This window comes from Rana temporaria, chromosome 1 (genome assembly GCF_905171775.1).
Source record: "Rana temporaria chromosome 1, aRanTem1.1, whole genome shotgun sequence".
Taxonomy (NCBI): Eukaryota; Metazoa; Chordata; class Amphibia; order Anura; family Ranidae; genus Rana; species Rana temporaria.
The window spans coordinates 518,600,516-518,620,522 of record NC_053489.1 but is presented as its reverse complement, the minus strand read 5'-3'; the positions used below and the strand labels follow the sequence as shown (position 1 = coordinate 518,620,522).

General features: G+C 44.2%; 1 protein-coding gene across 3 annotated transcripts in view; it reads right to left on the bottom strand.

Moving 5' to 3' along the window:
• Positions 1-456: 456 nt before the first annotated feature.
• Positions 457-20,007, bottom strand: part of MMAA (metabolism of cobalamin associated A) — a 45,681-nt gene continuing 26,130 nt past the window's right edge. For all 3 annotated transcript variants that reach the window (XM_040331657.1, XM_040331650.1, XM_040331665.1), the window contains 3 exons: positions 16,178-16,263; positions 4,657-4,806; positions 457-1,130 (listed from right to left, as the gene is read on the bottom strand). In XM_040331657.1, coding sequence (XP_040187591.1) covers positions 843-1,130; positions 4,657-4,806; positions 16,178-16,263 — 524 coding nt within the window. In that variant the 3' untranslated portion in view covers positions 457-842. The remainder of the gene's footprint in view (positions 1,131-4,656; positions 4,807-16,177; positions 16,264-20,007) is intronic.

The following is a 20,007-nucleotide window of genomic DNA, read 5'->3' as shown; positions in this document are numbered from 1 at the left end:
CCTAGGGCATTGTGAGCATTAACCTCTGCCTCAATGAAGAGTTTTGGGTGGATAATGGAAGGAGCCATCTGGTGATTCTGTGACATTTTGGAGTACTGACCTGAGCTCAGGGTCCTAGTGACTGTGTGCCGTTTCCTTTTCTGCCATCTGTCCTTGTTCCAGCATAGAGATTGTTCAAAAAAGCTTAGCAAAGTGGAGTCTCCTCCTGCAAATGTTCAGTAAACGTGAAGTATCCCATATCTTCCGATACCCCATTCAAGTACCTAAAAAGACCCCCCCTAGACTGATTACTGAGCCAGGGTAAATTAACTGTTGCTGTGTGCCTGGCTACCTCTGCACTAATCTTGGGAAACAACTGAATAAAATATTTCACGGGTAGCACGACATAAAGAAAACATCACGTAGTTTCTTTATTACCTACCTTTAGACTCTATACAAATGGAAAGCATGTACCGGTAATGTAATAAATTATATTTATTCCACTAGACAATATCAATTTTACAAGCACTTTTGTCAGCATAAAACTTATTTTATTTTAAAACCTCCACAAAGACACAAATTCCTATAGAAAACCATCAAGAACAACCGAGTCAATGGCGTAAGCCTGAACAGAGGTGCAATGAGGTGGCTCCAGTCACCAATTGACCTCTTGGACTGCAGTTCTTTAAAATCTTGCATACACTTCCTACTTCAGGTGAACGTTTAGTACAAATTTTTACAGATACAATATGTATACATAAAGGTTCATTTTGTAGCATGTGTTGATAAGACGTTTGCATACCAGAAAAAGAAAATTAAGGAAATATGCCCAATGTCTTCTTGATCATAAGCTGTGTAATATTTCAACTGCTTTCAAAGAAAGCCTTTAGTAATATATCTGCTGCCAGGCTGGGAGATAGGACACCAGTGAGGACCTGCCCCTCCAGGAGAGGTAGCTTATCTTTAACAGCAGGATGGTTCTTAAAATGTAAGAGAACATTCTCCTGAATTACGTTCCACATCCACACCTTCTGCTGAGCCCTGCGTTTGCTTAGCAGTTCTTCACTTTCCAGCATGGTGCCCTGAAAGTCTGTTATTTTCTTCCATAGTTCTGGGATACCTTCTCCGGTCTTAGCAGAGATGCGAACAACCTGGAACAGAAATTGAGAGTAAATGGTACTATCTTCTACAATACAGCTAAATCGAGTAGACCAACTATATGGACATACATATTTAATAAGCAATAATGACTGCTCTGTAATACAAGGTGCAGTAAGCACATAACCAAACAGGCATGGCAGCTGCATACAGTGGAACTAAACTCAAGTGAAGATTTGCTATGTTATAGGGAAAGTATAGAAATGTTAATTATGTCCAAGCAGTACCTAAAAATATACAATTTTGTCAGAAATTTTTCTGAAAATAGGCACTCTCATCTACCAGTAAGTGCACTAAGCACTAGTATGTCTACAACCCTATAGCTGTATATCTGAAATGTAATATTAAAAAGGTACTGCTACCTCTGACTACCCTCCCTTCTAGATTGTAAGCTCTAACGAGCAGGGCCCTCTGATCCCTCCTGTATTGAATTGTATTGTGACTGTACTGTCTTCCCTGATGTAAAGCGCTGCGCAAACTGTTGGCGCTATATAAATCCTGTATAATAATAACAATAATAGTTTGAGGATATTTGGAGTGAAGTTTGGAGAGGTTACTACAGTGCTGCTCATTTTTGTTCCTGTTGGAAGCTCTGACATAAAGAAATAACCCTATGAAGATGGCCACCAGACAGAGACACAGTGCAAAGGATGGTATGGTCAAGGTAAGTCAGTAATGGGGAAAAGGTCAACTGTTCAGAGACACAGGCAATTCGATTTTTGTGCTTTGCCTGCATTTTTGGGCACAGCTTCCAGTGTTTAATTTCCTTTTAAGGTTATTATTATTATACAGGATTGATTTGGACAGTGATTGGACGTGAGGCCCAAGGATAGATCAGAGTCCAGGATTACACCTAGAATCTTGGCATGCGGAGAATGGGCTGATAGTTGCGCCATTTACCTTGACAGAGAGATCAAGGGAAGGGGCACTTGGGGGAGGAAAATTCATGAGCTCAGTTTTGGATAAATGGAATTTGAGGAAATGGTGCGACATCCAGACTGATATGTCTGTTAGTAAATTAGTGATACGTGAGGAGACTGAAGTAGTGAACTGAAGAGTAGAGAGAAAAAATTGGGTGGCGTAGAGATGGTATTGGAAGCTATGGGACCCAGGAAGGAGATATAGATCGAGACTAGAAGAGGTTCATAAACAGAACCTTGGGAGACCCCCAATAAAGGAAGAAAGGAGAAGGAGGGAGTAGAATTGTAGATAACACTAAAAGGTGTGGTTGAATAAGTAGGAAACAAAAGAGTACAGTCGCATAGACCAAAGGCTTGGAGTTTTTTTTGAGGAGGTGGTCAACCGTATCAAAGGCAGCAATAGGTCCAGGGGTAGGAGTACAGAATAGTGTGCATTGGTTTTGGGCGTTAGTAGATCGTTTGTTAGTTTTAGGAGGGCAGTTTCTGTGGAGTGTTGAGGTCGAAATCCAGACTGAAGGGGATCAAGAAGGTTATTCTTGGCGAGATGGTCGCTCAGGTTGTAGACTTTCAAGGAGTTTGGATAAAAAGTCTGATTACATTGGGTTAGTGCACATCACTTCTACACTACTGGGTAAAGATTTTTTGGAACCAAACTTTGTATTTACAGCAACACAAGCCTTTTAAACACAAACAACAAAAAGGAGAGCAGCAACAATCAATGCCATATACATCACTAAGCATTTTGTTTACATAGGATATCAAGCATTGTACATCAATGACAAATAACGTTAATATGGAGGGCTGCATTATGACCTGCTTCCAGCTCAATATCTCTGGACACAGTCAGAGGAATTAACTATAGTCTTACAGTTCAATTTCCGGCCATAGTTTCATTAAAGGGGTTGTAAAGGTAAAAAAAATCCCTAAATAGCTTCCTTTACCTTAGTGCAGTCCCTCCTTCACTTACCTCATCCTTCGATTTTGCTTTTAAATGTCCTTATTTCTTCTGAGAAATCCTCACTTCCTGTTCTTCTACCTGTAACTCCACACAGTAATGCGAGGCGTTCTCCCTGGTGTGGAGTGTCGTGCTCACCCCCTCCCTTGAGGGGGGAGGGGGCGAGCAGGAGAGTCAGGATACTCCCTACGTTGCAGATAGAGAAAAGAGCTGTGTGTTAGTGGGCGTACTGACTCTCCTGCTCTCCCCCTCAAGGGAGGGGGCGAGCATGACACTCCACACCAAGGAGAAAGCCTTGCATACTGTGTGGAGTTACAGACAGAAGAAGAGGAAGTGAGGATTTCTCAGAAGAAATAAGGACATTTAAAAGCAAAATCAAAGGATGAGGTAAGTGAGGGAGGACTGTACTAAAGGTAAAGGAAGCTATTTAGGGAAATGTTTTTACCTTTACAACCCCTTTAAGAACCACATGCGCTAAGCATTTGTGCTAGTGTGCACTGCTCAATTACAAATCAGTGGAATTTTGCTGCATTTGAGGTGCATTTCAAACACAAAAAAACAATGGCTGCATTTAAGAGCCCTAAAAAAATTAAAAAAAACAACACCACCATATAATTAGTATATACACATTAGTATAAATTAGCTGAAAGCAAAATACCTCCTAACCATTGCATATCCCTATATCTAAATATAAGGGATTTTATAAACTTTCTATCAATTCACTTGACTATTCAATACAATTCAAACAAAAGCATTGTTTTAGTTAGAGGTTTTTAGGTAGGTTGGAGACTTCACTCACTTTGGTGGAGAGGCCATAGACAGGAATTAAATCAAGCTCAATGCTGCATGTTCTAATGCCTTTGATTGTCATAATGTATTATATAAGTCACCTGGCCAAGACAGGGTTACAGCCATGTTGTTTAAAATATGCTTCTTATGCCACGTACACACAATCGAAATTTCAGACAAAAAAAGTTCGATGTGAGCTTTTGGTTGGAAATTCCGACCGTGTGTAGGCCCCATCTGACTTTTTCTGTTGGATTTTCCGACAGCAAAAATTTGAGAGATGGTTCTCAAATTTTCAGATGGGAAAAGTTATTGTCGGAAATTCCGACGTGCAAAAAAAAAAAAAATGCAAGCTCGGAATCAAGTAGACGCATGCACGTCGTAGTGTTGTACATTACCAACATTCCTTCTGAAAAAAATCCACAGTTTTCTTGTCGGAATTTCTGATCCTGTGTATGCAGCATTCAAATGAGTTCAATTTGTAACACCCCACAACGTTCATAAAATGCTAAAATATTTATATATTTGTTCAATAAAAAAGAGAATGCAAATTTTTGTGCGTGTGTTTAATACAAAAGTCTAATCAGATGACATTTTAGGAGCCATTTGTACAGATAATGTATAAGGGTTCACAAATATCTTCTCACAGCTGTAAATAAAAAAACTGATTCTAAATGAAAGGAAAGACAAAAAAAGCCTCTTATTCTACTGCACACTTAGGGATTGTCTAACTGAATTCAACCAGTCTTTTGGGATACATCTTTGTCTTAACATTGCTCATATGCTATAGCAATAGCACTTTCACGTTCAATAAATAACAGTGTCACACACATTGAAATTTATCTTCCATTACTTTACCTGAGGCTTCCAAATTTTAGAACGTTTTCTGAGCAACTTCAAAGCGCTAACATACTCCGCTTGAATCTTTCTTGCTGGTATTAGCAAATCCCCGTCAGCTTTTGTTACGACGACTAGGTCTGCCATTTCAACGATGCCCCTTTTAATGCCCTGCAGAGACAAAGAACATTGTTTACTTACTGCTACCTACACAAAAAGCAAGGAGCTACTGGAGGGGTGTTTATTACTCACACCTAGCAGAGAGAAAGCAGCTTTGTAAGAATCAATCATGAAAATGGTCCACTATGCAAACTGACGTCTGACTGAAGTATAAAATTACCGTACATCTATGCAATGACAGGCATTTTTTATATATTTATTAATTCTTGTAATGCAGCAAAATGATTATATTCTTTTTTTTAATAAATTCTATATTTTCAATTAGCTGAGAAAGTCAAAATGAATGAGAGATGCCAAAAGCGTTCAGCAGATCATACATGCATACAGTGGATATATAAAAAGTCTAAAAAAACAAACAAATCTTTTAGGGGACGAAGTAAAAATACAAAACTAAAATAATGTGGTTGCATAAGTGTGCACACCCTCTTATAACTGGGGATGTAGCCGTGTTCAGAACTAAGCAATCACATTCAAACAGCATGTTTAAAGTGCATCTGATAAACCCCAAATAAAGTTAAGCTGTTCTTTCCTGACATTTTCTTAGTCGCATCCTACAGCAAAAGCCATAGTCCACAAAGAGCTTCAGGGGAAGGATACAAAAGAATTTCCAAGGCATTAGATATACCATGGAACACAGTGAAGGCAGTCATCAGGTGGAGAAAATATGGGACAACCGTGGCATTACCAAGAACTGGATGTCCCTCCAAAATTGATGAGAAGAAAACTTTTAGGGAGGCTGCCAAGAGGCCTACAGCAACATTAAATAAAACCAAGGTGGAACTTTTTGGCCATGATTCCAAAAGATATGTTTGGTGCAAAAACAACACTGCACATTACAAAAAGAACACCATACCCACAGTGAAACATGGTGGTGGCAGCATCATGCTTTGGGGCTGTTTTTCTTCAGCTAGAACAGGGGCCTTAGTCAAGGTAGAGGGAATTATCAATAGTTCCAAATACCTGTCAATATTGGCACAAAACCTTCAGGCCTCTGCTAGAAAGCTGAACATGAAGAGGAACTTCATCTTTTAGCATGACAACCCAAAGCATACATCCAAATCAACAAAGGAATGGCTTCAGCAGATTAGAGTTTTGGAATGGTTCAGCCAGTGCTCAGACCTGAATCTGACTGAAAATCTGTGGGGTGATCAGAACAGGGCTGTGCACAGGAGATGCCCTCGCAATCTGACAGATTTGGAGTGCTTTTGCAAAGAATGGGCAAATATTGCCAAGTCAAGCTGTGCCATGCTGATAGACTCGTACCCAAAAAGACAGAGCTGTAATAAAATCAAAAGATGCTTCAACAAAGTATTAGTTTAAGGGTGTGCACACTTATTCAACCATAATATATATATATTTTTTTTACTTACCTATACCTAAAAAATTTCAGTTTGTTGTTCAAAATGACATTTTAACAGGGGTGTGTAGACATTTTATATCCAATGTACACAAGACCATGAATACTTGTAAAGCTACTTGCATATAAGAAGGTAGCTTATGAATATAATGAGGAAGAGCATATCAAGTTAGAGACAATTCCTTCATCGCTCAGTGATCTGATTTTGATCAGCAGAACAGTTGAATAAGTTGTGAACACACGTTAATACCTTCTAGGACAATGACTTAATATGTGAAGAACTACTAGTCAACCAGGCTTGGAACTCAAAATGTCTCCAGTAGCCTACACTGAGGACTGAGCAACCAGACGGGTAGGTACATGAACAATAACTTTTCCTTAAGTATCTCTCGGAGTGAAAAAAAAGCTTTGGCGGATGAGAGAGAAAGCAGAAGAGGAAGAGGGGGTGCAGCTCAGTTCTGAAAGCTTGAGTACAGTTATAACTGAATCATTGCTCCTCAAGCGTCCGTCACAAAAAGACTGATAAGCTGATGGGTAAAGAAAGTCCGTCCAATAGAACCAGGTTTTCCTCCACATGTCCTCCAGTGCCATTAGCGGAAGCTACCATTCTCTTCCATAAGCTGAATTTCCTTCATTTTGTGGAACCAAGGGCTAATTGATGGGGCAGTGGTTTGTTTCCATAACATAGGTATACAGGCTTTTGCTGCATTTAAAAGATGGATGAGAAGTGATTTCTTATAACGTTTGGTCAAGAGTGGGGCAAAGTGTAAGAGGAAAGCAGCCGGGTCATTTCGTTTGAATATTATATTCTAAAGGAAAAACATATCAGTAGGCATAGAATAACCTTAAAGTCATGAAATGGTGAACGCAAACTGTATTTTCCCATCTTAAAAATGGGTAATAAAATCATCCTATTATACAGTATAAAGGGATTTGACGGAAAGCAGACCTATACTCAGGCAAACCTGTGTTTCAGACAATACAAAACAAGTTAGTAGAGTTCATCCTTTTCCATTGCAGAGCACTGTAGAAATAGATGACAGTTACCATATTAGTGGAGGAACAAGGTATTGCTGGACAGCTCTACCTGTTATTACACCCCATCCTCCGATCAGGCCATTCATATAATACCGTGATCAGAACCTGCAGGAGATGGGATCTCTCGGTAGGCTCCTGCAAGGATACCAAAATAAATTGAGCTTAGGTACGATATGTGCAGAAGAGCCTAAGCGGATTCTCTTCGGGAATGATATACAAAAGGTGTGTGTAATTGGAGTAGCACTAGAATTTAAATAGCACAAATGGAGTTCTTAATGAAATTAACAAAATACTATGGGGAAGATTCAATAAAGCTGCTGCAACACTTTTCTTGCGTTAATCCCTCTTGATTATGTATTACACCAAACTCATGAAGCATTTGCATTGTGCATCAAACTCAGATAGTTCTAAAATGCTCTACTTTTACATTGTATCGTGCTGGATGCGCAACTTTTACACTGTCGCATTGAATGCGCCAAATGTAAAAAGTTGAGTTAATTAGGACTAACTCTCTTTTGGCGTGCCGAGAGAAAAACTGTCTCAGACATAGGTTGTAAAATTATCTCACATGCACTCTAAAAGTGGCGCAGCATAAACCAAATTCAAGTGCAAGGTCTAGACAGGCATATGAATTTGACGCATGCTTTACAACTTTTAGGGCTCGTTTACACGTGCTTCAAAATGTTGCACTGGACATGCTTTTTTAACCACTTCCCATCCGCAGATCGAGGTGGCTCTAAAATGCCTGGAGGCCGTCAATATACGGCCTTCCATCGCTGGGGGGCGCGTGTGCACGCCCGCCGCGTCTCTCAGGTGCCGATGCGCGTGCCTGGCAGCAGCGATCGGCAGTCACAGAGCCAGGGACGTGGATCTCTGTGTGTAAACACAGAGATCCACATCCTGTCAGGGAGAGGAGACCGATGGTGTGTCCCTTGTACATAGGGACAACCATCGGTAACCTCCCCCAGTCAGTCCCCTCCCCCCACAGTAAGAATCACCTAGCAGGGCACATATTTAACCCCTTTCCTGCCCCCTAGTGTTAACCCCTTCCCTGCCAGCCACATTTATAGAGTAATCAGTGCATATTTATAGCACTGTTCGCTGTATAAATGTGAATGGTCCCAAAAATGTGTCAAAAGTGTTTGATTGTGTCCGCCGTAATATCGCAGTCCTGACAAAAATCGCAGATCGCCGCCATTACGAGTAAAAAAATTTTTTTGATAAATAAATGTTATAATTATATCCCCTATTTTATAGGCGCTACAACGTTTGCGCAAACCAATCACTATATGCTTATTGCGATTTTTTTTTAACCAAAAATATGTAAAAGAATACGTATTGGCCTAAACTAAAAAAAATAAAAGTATTTTTTTTTTTTTTAAATTCGATATTTACTATAGCAAACAGTAAATAATATTGTTGTTTTTTTTTTTAAAAGAGCTCAAAGAACAGGGATTTACACACACACACTTTCTGGTTCTCGGCACGTGCCTGCTCTTCTCGCTTAGGGTGCATTCACACCACGATTTTATCATCCTACTTGTTCTCACGATTCTTAGGTTTGAAATCGTACAAATCTGTATGGCAAAACGTATCCATTCACTTCCATTCATTAATGTAGGTCCCCAAGTGCATCCGATTTGATCCGCATCAGATTTGATACGATTTAAAATCGCATCAAAAATCGTGTTTGACCACGATTTTTGGTCCTGATTTGAAATCGTATTAAAATCGTGTCCGATTTTTTTTATATTGTGGTCAATCTAAATCGTAATAAATCGGATGACTGTGCGTTTTTATCCGATAAATCGTACCCGATTTTTTATTACGCATGCGCACTAGACACTGGAACGAGCTAGAAACTTCAAACACGGCCATTGCCAGACATTATTTAAAAACAGGATCCGATTTTTTTGTGAAAATCGGATGGAAAATGTAGCTGTGCGATTTATGAATCCGATTTAAAAAATACATTTTGACATACGATTACATACGATTTTGTCATATACGATTCCATCCGATTTAACGGTCCGATTATCGGATGTAAAAATCGTGATGTGAACCTAGCCTAAAAAGGGACAGATGTACAGCTACGACGGTTCACGGGAACGTGCTGACCTGCAGTACAATGGCGGCGGTTGGTCGGCAAGCGGTTAAAAAAATGCATCAGATAAAAAACAAAAGAAAAAACGGACACTGTTTAATCCATCATCCGAAAATAGAAAGAGTATGGCACAACTGCAAACCTACCAAAGACATGGTCAAACCTAAACTGACAGGTCAGGCAAGGAGAACATCAATCAGAGAAGCAGCCAAGAGGCCCATGGTAACTCTGGAGGAGCTGCAGAGATCCACAGCTCAGGTGGGAGAATCTGTCCACAGGACAACTATTAATCGTGCTCTCCAGAGAAATAGTCCAATTAAAAGGGACACTGGGGCTGGGCGGGAAGGGGTTTGTATTAAAGTGGTTGTAAAGGTTAATTATTTTTTAAAATAACAACATAGCCCCGCCTCCCGCATCATTGGATTTGATTGACAGCAGCTGCGCTGGTACCAATGGCTGCACTGCTATCAATCTATCCAATAAAGAGCCGAGAAGCAGTGGGGAGAGCGACGCGGGATCGTTCCCACAAAAATTTAGGGCTCAGGTAAGTAAAATGGGGGCAAGGGGGCTGGACACTGTAAGGTTTTTTTTTCACTTTAATGCATAGGATGCATTAAAGGGTCACTAAAGGAAAAAAATGTTTTGCTAAAATGACTGTTTACAGGGTATAGAGACATAAAAGTTAACCGATTCCTTTTAAAAATGATTAAAAATAGATTAAATTCAATCATATAACGTGCCTCTAGTTTCACTTTCGGTTTTAAACTGGTTTCATGTTTCTGTGAAGTAAAGAGACCCACAGAACAAAAACAAACAAATCCAGGGCAGTGTTTTGTTTTTAAAATGAATCTGATTCTGAGGAGTTTTAGACACACAGTAATGACAGCTTAGACCACCGTGAGAAAGCTCCCAGTACGATGGTTATAAGGAGCCAGACGAGCAGGAAGTGTGGAGATCACAGCAGAATTACAGCTACTTTAAAGCAAAAACAAACAATAAGGACATGAAACCAGGACTGCAGTAAGGTAAAGGAAGCTATTTAGCTAAACAAAAATTTTCCTTTAGTGATCCTTTAAGGTGAAAAAACACGAGGGTTTACAACCCCTTTAATTATGAGCCCATTCACACATCTGCACATTAAAAATGTTACCTACCTGTATAGTAAATGGATAGTCCTGCACTAGGTTCTTACCTATAGATTTTAGTGTGGTAGATTTAAAAATTCTAGTGCAGTATCAAGCAATGCCATCTTGCTGCACATTTTAATGCGTTTAGCTGCAAACAAAATACCTCTTCCTTAGAAGAAACATGAAAACACATCTCAAACACACCGTAGAGCAAGAAATAAGAAATAAATAATTAATCAAATAAATTAGAAATAGTTAAATATCAGGTGGGGTCTGCCAACTTAATTTTTTGAGAACCGATGGTATGGTTTTCGCTTCTGGCACTCGGACAGAGAAATAGTGCATCTCCTGCACACAAGCAGTCTGCCTCTTCTCTCCCTGGTCTATTCACTGAATGCTTTGCATTTTGTGAACGGATTTACAGAATACAAAGTGTTCTTTGATTGGACAAGAGGAGGAGACAACGACATGATGGCTTCTGTGTAGGAGAACCGCAAGTTCCCCATTGAAGCAAAACCTATTGGTGCTCAGTGAAGGTGTAAATTGTAAAGAACAGGCAGTGATCCAGGAGGTGGCAGACATCTCCAGACATTTAACCGTTTTGTTTTATGTTTTTCCTGGAGTTCTTCTTTAACCCTGCATATGAAAAAATCATGGTGTAAATGGGCCCTATAGGTAGCGACAGGAAATGGGGACATACGTCCCATGAATGTATGGCCTCTTTGTGCATGCTATACATACAAATACCACCAACACCTGTTTCCAATCGGAGTCACACGTTTAACTCCTCGGTGACTAACAGGAACAGAAGAGAACCTAAGACTTTAGATAATCCACATGAATGTCTAAAGCAAAAAGCATGATTTGCATACTCGTTTGTATAGTGTGTGTAACCTAAAGTGATTTAAAAGATCAGTCCCGAACTAATGCCACATAAAACTTCCTGTGCACTACAGGAAGCAGACAGAGGTGAACGCTAATGTAAATTACAAGCCATTGAATCTAACTCACATGGAACATAAATGATTGCTCCCATATGGTCAGCTTTCTTGAGCAAAAGCAGCTGATTTACATTCATTGGCTAACTGGGTGGATAAATATTTAAAGAAGAGACAAAGCAGACAGGGAATTTATAGGATCTGATAGAGATTCATAGAGGGGAGGTCACTGCTGCAGAATATTTTATAGTGTAATATAAAGCGCATCATACGCATACAGTGTTTACCTTATGGACTAATGGACTATTATAGTGTGGTGTTATTGGGCCAGTGCACCTAAAGCATATTTTACCTTACATTCAAAGCTAATATAGATATTCATGGAAACAGGCACCTAAGATATGGGCCGCCTCTGCAAAAAAAAAAAAAAAAAAGTTACTGTAAAAACAAAAATGTTGGCCATTTGAAGCTGGGGGTTGATTCCCTGCAGGATGTGCCACTGAACTGTGTCTCTTTAGGCTTACAATTTACCTAGCTCCAGGCAAACAGCTAAATATACAGATGAACACACAAGGGAGCCATTTACTTGATAAAGAATTTGCATTTCTGTCCATCCAGTCCCCAAACTTAAACAGCTCTATCACATGGCATAGCCCTGTCTGGCTTGCCTGGTTTTGATCTGCTCTAGTTCAATAACCCTTACAGGTCTTGTCTTACCCGCAGCCTGTGACTAAACAGTGAAGGAGAAGAAGGTGGCAAATTAGCCCATCTGTCACTCTGCTCTCGCCTCCTATCAGCATGTTCCTTGTTAACACATAAAGCAAAGGAGCACAGCCAATTAGCGCCTGCTTCTACCTCTCCTCCAAGCCAGAGCTGTACTGCACAGGCCATGCAAGAGGCTTGGATAAGCGTTATGGTTAGGGGCAGTGGTGGTGGGTCCATAAGGGGCGCAGGGTGCCGCCCACCTAGTTTGGGTGCAGGGTGCCAGACTCATGGCTTTCTACAAGTTTTTTTTCCCCCCAAGGCACATGATTAAAGCCAGAGGCCTTAAAAAAGTGTGGGCTTGGGGCACAGCACTGCCTATTAGCTCTGTAATTTTATAACAAGCACATGATTAGAGCCTGAGGCGCTAACTGGCTAGTTTATTATTGTCCTCGAGGCGCAGAGCACTGTGCCCCAAACCCTCCCACCTTTGACTTTATAATGGGGCTACAGGCAGAGGCGTTCCTAGGGGGGTGCGGTCCGCCCCGGGTGACACCCGCTAGAGGGGTGACACCATCCCGATTAAAAAAAAAAAAATTTTTTTTTTTTAGCTGACATGTGATGAGCGCCGCGGTACAAGAGGAGGGGGGTTGCGGGGTGACACCGCAGCACCATCCATCCCCTCACAGCCACGGGCTGTTAGCGGTGCTCGGCAGTCGGCACACAGGCACAGCCCCTTCCTCTCTGTTTGTGTGTACAGAGGGGGAGGGGCCGAGGGGACCTTCTGTCCATGTGCCGTGGCGCTGCCTGCGATGATCTGAGGTACTGGATGGGGAGGGGGGGTGTTTGCACTGAGGGGGTTTTCACTAAGGGGGGTTTGTACTAAGGGGGGTGTTTGCACTGGGGGGTTTGTACTAAGGGGGGTGTTTGCACTGAGGGGGGGTGTCTGCACTGAAGGGGGGTCTGTGTAACATGCAGGGGTACAGAGGTGCAGGTGGCTGTGTAATGTAAAAGGGGTGCAGTGATGCAGGGTGCTGTGTAATGTAAAGGGGTGCAGAGGGCTGTGTAGTGTAAAAGGGTCCAGAGGTGCAGGTGGCTATGTGATGTAAAGGGGTGCAGAGGTGCAGGCGGCTGTGTAATGTAAAAGGGGTGCAGTGATGCAGGGTGCTGTGCAATGTAAAAGGGTCCAGAGATGCAGGGTGCTATGAGATGTAAAGGGGTCCAGTGATGCAGGGTGCTGTGTAATGTAAAGGGGTCCAGTGATGCAGGGTGCTGTGTAATGTAAAGGGGTCCAGAGGTGCAGGGTGCTGTGTAATGTAAAGGGGTCCAGAGGTGCAGGGGGCTATGTGATGTAAAGGGGTCCAGTGGTGCAGGGGCTGTGTAATGTAAAGAGGTGCAGGGTGTTGTGTAATGTAAAGGGGCCCAGAGGTGCAGGGTGCTGTGTAATGTAAAAGGGTCCAGAGGTGAAGGGGGCTGTGAGATGTAAAGGGGTCCAGTGATGCAGGGTGCTGTGTAATTTTAAAGGGGTCCAGTGATGCAGGGTACTGTGTAATTTTAAAGGGGTCCAGTGATGCAGGGGGCTGTGTAATGTAAAGGGGTCCAGTGATGCAGGGTGCTGTGCAATGTAAAGTGGTCCAGAGGTGCGGGGTGCTGTGCAATGTAAAGTGGTCCAGAGGTGCAGTTGTGGAGAGGGGTACACAGTAGTAACAAAAAGATATTGAAGGATGCAGAGGTATGCAGGGGGCACAGTGGGGTGTTTTTTTTTTTTAGCTGACATGTGGGGGGGGCCGGCTCCCCCCCCCCCCCCCGCGACTGCAGCGATGAGCGCCGCGGAATCGGAGCACCGAGCGCCGCGGTACAAGAGAAGGGGGGTTGCAGGGCGACACCGCAGCACCATCCATCCCTTCCTCTCACAGCCACGGGCTGTTAGCGGTGGTCAGCAGTCGGCACACAGGCACAGCCCCTCCTCTCTGTTTGTGTGTACAGAGGGGGAGGGGCCGAGGGGACCTTCTGTCCATGTGCCGTGGCGCTGCCTGCGATGATCTGAGGTACTGAATGGGGAGGGGGGGTGTTTGCACTGAGGGGGTTTTCACTAAGGGGGGTTTGCACTGAGGGGGGGTTTGTACTAGGGGGGGTGTTTGCACTGGGGGGTTGCACCGAGGGGGTTTGCACTGAGGGGGGGGTGTCTGCACTGAAGGGGGGTCTGTGTAACATGCAGGGGTCCAGAGGTGCAGGTGGCTGTGTAATGTAAAAGGGGTGCAGTGATGCAGGGTGCTGTGTAATGTAAAGGGGTGCAGAGGGCTGTGTAGTGTAAAAGGGTCTAGAGGTGCAGGGGGCTATGTGATGTAAAGGGGTGCAGAGGTGCAGGCGGCTGTGTAATGTAAAAGGGGTGCAGTGATGCAGGGTGCTGTGCAATGTAAAAGGGTCCAGAGATGCAGGGTGCTATGAGATGTAAAGGGGTCCAGTGACGCAGGGTGCTGTGTAATGTAAAGGGGTCCAGTGATGCAGGGTGCTGTGTAATGTAAAGGGGTCCAGAGGTGCAGGGGGCTATGTGATGTAAAGGGGTCCAGTGGTGCAGGGGCTGTGTAATGTAAAGAGGTGCAGGGTGCTGTGTAATGTAAAAGGGTCCAGAGGTGAAGGGGGCTGTGAGATGTAAAGGGGTCCAGTGATGCAGGGTACTGTGTAATGTAAAGAGGTCCAGGGTGCTGTGTAATGTAAAGGGGTCCAGAGGTGCAGGGTGCTGTGTAATGTAAAGGGGTCCAGTGATGCAGGGTGCTGTGCAATGTAAAGTGGTCCAGAGGTGCAGTTGTGGAGAGGGGTACACAGTAGTAACAAAAAAATATTGAAGGATGCAGAGGTATGCAGGGGGCACAGTGGGGTGTTTTTACATTTTAACGTGGGGGGGGGGTGCCAGATATTGGATCCGCCCCGGGTGCCAAATGCTCTAGGTACGCCCCTGGCTACAGGCAAGGACCTGGATTGGAGGGATTGTTTGTTTGTGCCCCCCTCCCCCAAACATTTTTTGATCACCAGTCGCCACTGGTTGGTTTCAGGTAGAGTATTCATTTTACAGGTGTAATACGTGTACACATGCAATAAGCATAATGAAAAACTGTGTACTAAAAAGCCAAAATAATGTGAACTAATCTATATTTCAGCCAAGTTTAGCTATGGATAGAATAGAGGAGGGGCTATGAACTCCATCAGTCTGTGCCCCTGCAGGGATCATTGCCTCCTATTTCATATGCTGCTTATTAGATGAGCTCAGGCATCCTCTGAACTCATCTCTAGCTGAACTAGAGCTCTTTTTTAGTCCAGTGAACAGCGGCTGGAACATTTACGCCCCGCAGACTGCCTCTTTATTTGAGATTTGGGGCAGGAATGACCTGGTGCACAAATCACTAGAGAGAAAAAATAAATAAATAAGGAAAGCAAGTTCCAAGTTGGCTAGAGATGGGTTCAGAGGACACACAAGTTCATCTCTACTTCTCATCACACAGGTAATGTTAAGAATCTCCCAAATGGAGACACAGAGAGCAATCTGGAATAGAAATAAGTATTTGTTGCTGTACCAGTTAGAAGGTTTATCCTCACCCCCTGTCTTGGGGCCACCCAGAAAGGGGGGGGGGCACTTCTCAATGTTAGGAACGGGGGGGGGGGGGGTAGAAATATAAAAAGCTTGACAACGTTTTTAGCCCTAGCTCACTGTATCCAAAACCAAATGTAAATGTTTGGGGTAATACTGTGCTGAATTATAGCAGAAGTATAGATTCACACTTTTGTGCCATGGAAAAAAATTGCTACATGTGCATTATTAATGGCACCCCAAGGCACATGTGTAGCAGCACTGCGTTACATGAAACAGTGTTACCGCACATAAAAAAAATGATTGTATGTAATGACAGCCCATTCCTAACACACATTACCATGCAAAATAGTGTGCTGAGAAAGTGGGAACCTAACCTAAATATTTTATCAAAAATGCTCTTTCAAGCTATTTAACCTCAGGTTATAAGTTTATTGCCCCTTTAAACATTTCATTTACATATTAACTTCAATAAGCTATTCATAGTGTAAACTGGAATAAAAAATATACCTGCAATTCATCACCTCCTGCTGGTGGCAGCAATAGAACAAACATGTCAACCATGTCAGCCACTGCAAATTCAGACTGTCCTACACCTGCACAATGACAAAGGGAATGCAGGGTTACACCGAGTAGAATGATCCATCTTACAGGTACTGTGGAAGACAACCTTACAATAACACAAACTGCAGAAATAATTACAACACAACGTAACAGGAAGGCAATAAAACACATTTGTAATACAGGGAGCAAGATTTCGATCCTCTGGTTGGTTTTATTCGTTTCTGTATCCCCATGACAGACAGTTTCTCTCACTTCCTATCCAGTTGAGAAGTGTCGGACATAACCCTAAGAGAAGAGAATCCCCTCTATGGTCCCCATAGACAACAGGCTGCATGCAAAATCTTAACAGGAAAACATTCAGTATTTTAAACCTTATAGTAAATCTATGCCCAGGCTAGGAACATTCAAGTATTTACAAATTCTTAGCCAGCTTTAAAGCAAGCCATTATTGACCTTGGTGCCTATTGGCAATGGGGAGCAATTCATCCTCAAATTTCACAGTAGAAGCATGGAGGCCTTCTGTTTACATTAGAGATTATGAGGCTGGGTGGCTGCCAAATCCCCGCTGTGAAGGGGGAGCTTTGTTGCTGAGAGCAGGGCATAAATAACTTCAATGCTTCTGCTGTAACAATTTAAGAACACATTTCCCCACAATCTCTCCAGCTACAGAGGTCAGTGAGGGTTTATTTTGAAAGAGAAGTATGGGTTTTAAAAAAAAAAAAAATGTAATTATACTCACCTAGGTGGATGCAGCATCAATCCGATGCTGCAACGCTCCCCTGCTGCCTCTGCACTGAGAAATTGTTACTTATAAATAATGTTTACCAACCATTCTACCTCCACAAGTCAATTGCCTCATTTCCCACATTCTTTTCTTACGTACTGCACTGAGAACTGAGCGATTAACATCGGCTCCTTGCTCTGCACCTCCAGCACTCCCTGGGCTGCGTGGGGGGCAGAAAGCAGCAGGTTCAGTCTCCCAGCGGCTTGTTCAGAGGCTGAGCCAACTGCCGCCCTGGCATCTGGGTGGATCCAGACTGTAAATTTGGGATTGATCCTGAGCCTGGACCAGTTGAGTAACGTTAGCCCGCAGTCGGCTGAAAACACATCATGAGTGCTGTATGAACTGCACTCCTGTGATCCATAGGAGAATAAAGGCCAAAAAAGCTCTGGCCATATTTCTCTTTTAAAGCCCACTTACTGCTGGTTAGGAATATGTTTAATTATTGAAATATTTCTAGTCTGGTCAGTAAAAAATAAGTCACTACCATTCTAAACATAAAGTTCACCTTTTGTAAAAATAAAATACTAAATGCACGTGATTTTGCAGGTAAATTCAGATTAAATCTTTTTTTTTTTTACATTTATTATTTATTTTTACAGTGGAGCCTGCAAAGCATTGCACTCGCAATCAGTAGGTCACAGGTTCAATGTCAGGCTTCTACAAATGCTAAGTACAGCTGTCTGCTTGTCCCTTTCGTCAGGCCGACAGCTACTGAACAGCAGGAAGAATCAACGAACTACGACAGTGCACTCGCATTTCATTGAGAACTACAAGCTGCCTGCCACAGTGGCAGATGCAATTTGTAGTTCACTCAATTGATTCACTCAACTCCGCCCACACAGCTGCACTGGGCCAGATTCAAGAAGCAATTGCGCCTGTGTAACCATAGGTTACACAGCGCAATTGCTTACTTGCTCTGGCGTAGCGAATGCTCCTGATTCAGGAACATCGCTATGCCGACTGCAGCCTAAAATCTGCGTGGCATAAGGCTCTTATGCCACACAGATTTTAGGCTGCATTCTTGCGTTGGCCGCTAGGGGGCGCTTCCATTGTGATCTGTGTATAGTATGCAAATTGCATACTAACACCTTTTCACAACGTTGCGCGAGCCCTGCGTACGCAAATTACGTAGTTTGCGTACGTCGGGTTTCGCGTAAGGTTACACATCCTAATAGCAGGCGCAGCCAATGCTATAGGACAGCCCTCAAAATTGCACTCGCCTCCTCGCATTTGGCGAGGGAATTGATGTGCAGTGCGAGTGAGGAGCAGGGCTGGACCAGTCTGACAGCTTTCTGACTGAAGCAGTGCAGGCTTTTTTTTTTTTTTTTTTAAGGACATCAGAGCGGCCAGAGGGGGATTCCCTGATCGATACTGCAACCCCCCCCCCCCCCCCCCAGGGGGTGCGGGGGGGGGCGTGCCGCTCCAGGTGCCACACACTGGGGGGTGTCAGGCCGGCTCCCCCCCCCCCGCAAATGAAAAAAGACAGCGCCGCCGCGGGTTTAACATTGCGCCGATGATAGACTACATCTGTGATTGAGAGCCCGAGCGGAGCAGGTAGTGGCTTTGCGGGGGGGGGCGGGGGTTGCGAGCTGTACCCGAGCCAGTCAGCACATCTGAGGCTGGCGCAACGATCCCCTTCTCTCACGTCTCAGTCTCGGGCAGCGGCTGTCAGCAGAGAAGCCGCCTCCCCCTTTATGTCTATACAGTGCTCTGCATGCAGGAGGAGGGGGAGGCGGCTTCTCTGCTCGGCTGACAGCCGCTGCCTGAGACTGATCAGAGCCGTGAGAGAAGGGGATTGTTGCGCCAGTCACAGATGTGCCGACTCGCACCCCCCCTCCCCCCGCCAAGCCACTACCTCTGGCTCTCTGTCTGTGGTGTGTGTTCTGAGCCAGGTACATTATAGGTCTGAATGGGGGGGGGGGGTCTGTATTGTAAGAAGGGGGGGGGGTCTTGGGTCTGTATTGTAAGAAGGGGGGGGTCTTGGGTCTGTATTGTAGGAAGGGGGGTCTGTATGGTAGGAAAGGGGGGGGGTCTGTATGGTAGGAAGGGGGATCTGTATGGTAGGAAGGGGGGGTCTATATTGTAGGAAGGGGGGTCTGTACTGTAGCGGGGGTCTGTACTGTAGCGGGGGGTCTGTACTGTAGAGGGGGTCTGTATGGTAGGAAGGGGGGTCTGTATGGTAGGAAGGGAGGGGTCTGTATGGTAGGAAGGGGGGGTCTGTATTGTAGGAAGGGGGGGTCTGTATTGTAGGAAGGGGGGGTCTGTATTGTAGGGGGGGTCTTCACCGTAGCGGGGGTCTGTACTGTAGAGGGGGTCTGTATGGTAGGAAGGGGGGGGTCTGTATGGTAGGAAGGGGGGTCCGTATGGTAGGAAGGGGGGGTCTGTATTGTAGGAAGGGGGGTCTGTATTGTAGGGGGGTCTTCACCGTAGCGGGGGTCTGTACTGTAGCGGGGGTCTGTACTGTAGAGGGGGGGTCTGTATGGTAGGAAGGGGGGGTCTGTATGGTAGGAAGGGGGGTCTGTATTGTAGGAAGGGGGGTCTGTATTGTAGGGGGGTCTTCACCGTAGCGGGGGTCTGTACTGTAGCGGGGGTCTGTACTGTAGAGGGGGGGTCTGTATGGTAGGAAGGGGGGGTCTGTATTGTAGGAAGGGGGGTCTGTATTGTAGGGGGGTCTTCACCGTAGCGGGGGTCTGTACTGTAGCGGGGGTCTGTATGGTAGGAAGGGGGGGTCTGTATGGTAGGAAGGGAGGTCTGTATTGTAGGGGGGGTCTTCACCGTAGCGGGGGTCTGTACTGTAGGGGGGTCTGTACTGTAGAGGGGGTCTGTATGGTAGGAAGGGGGGGTCTGTATGGTAGGAAGGGGGGTCTGTAGGGTAGGAAGGGGGGGTCTGTATGGTAGGAAGGGGGGTCTGTATTGTAGGAAAGGGGGGGTCTGTATTGTAGGGGGGGTCTTCACCGTAGCGGGGGTCTGTACTGTAGGGGGGTCTGTACTG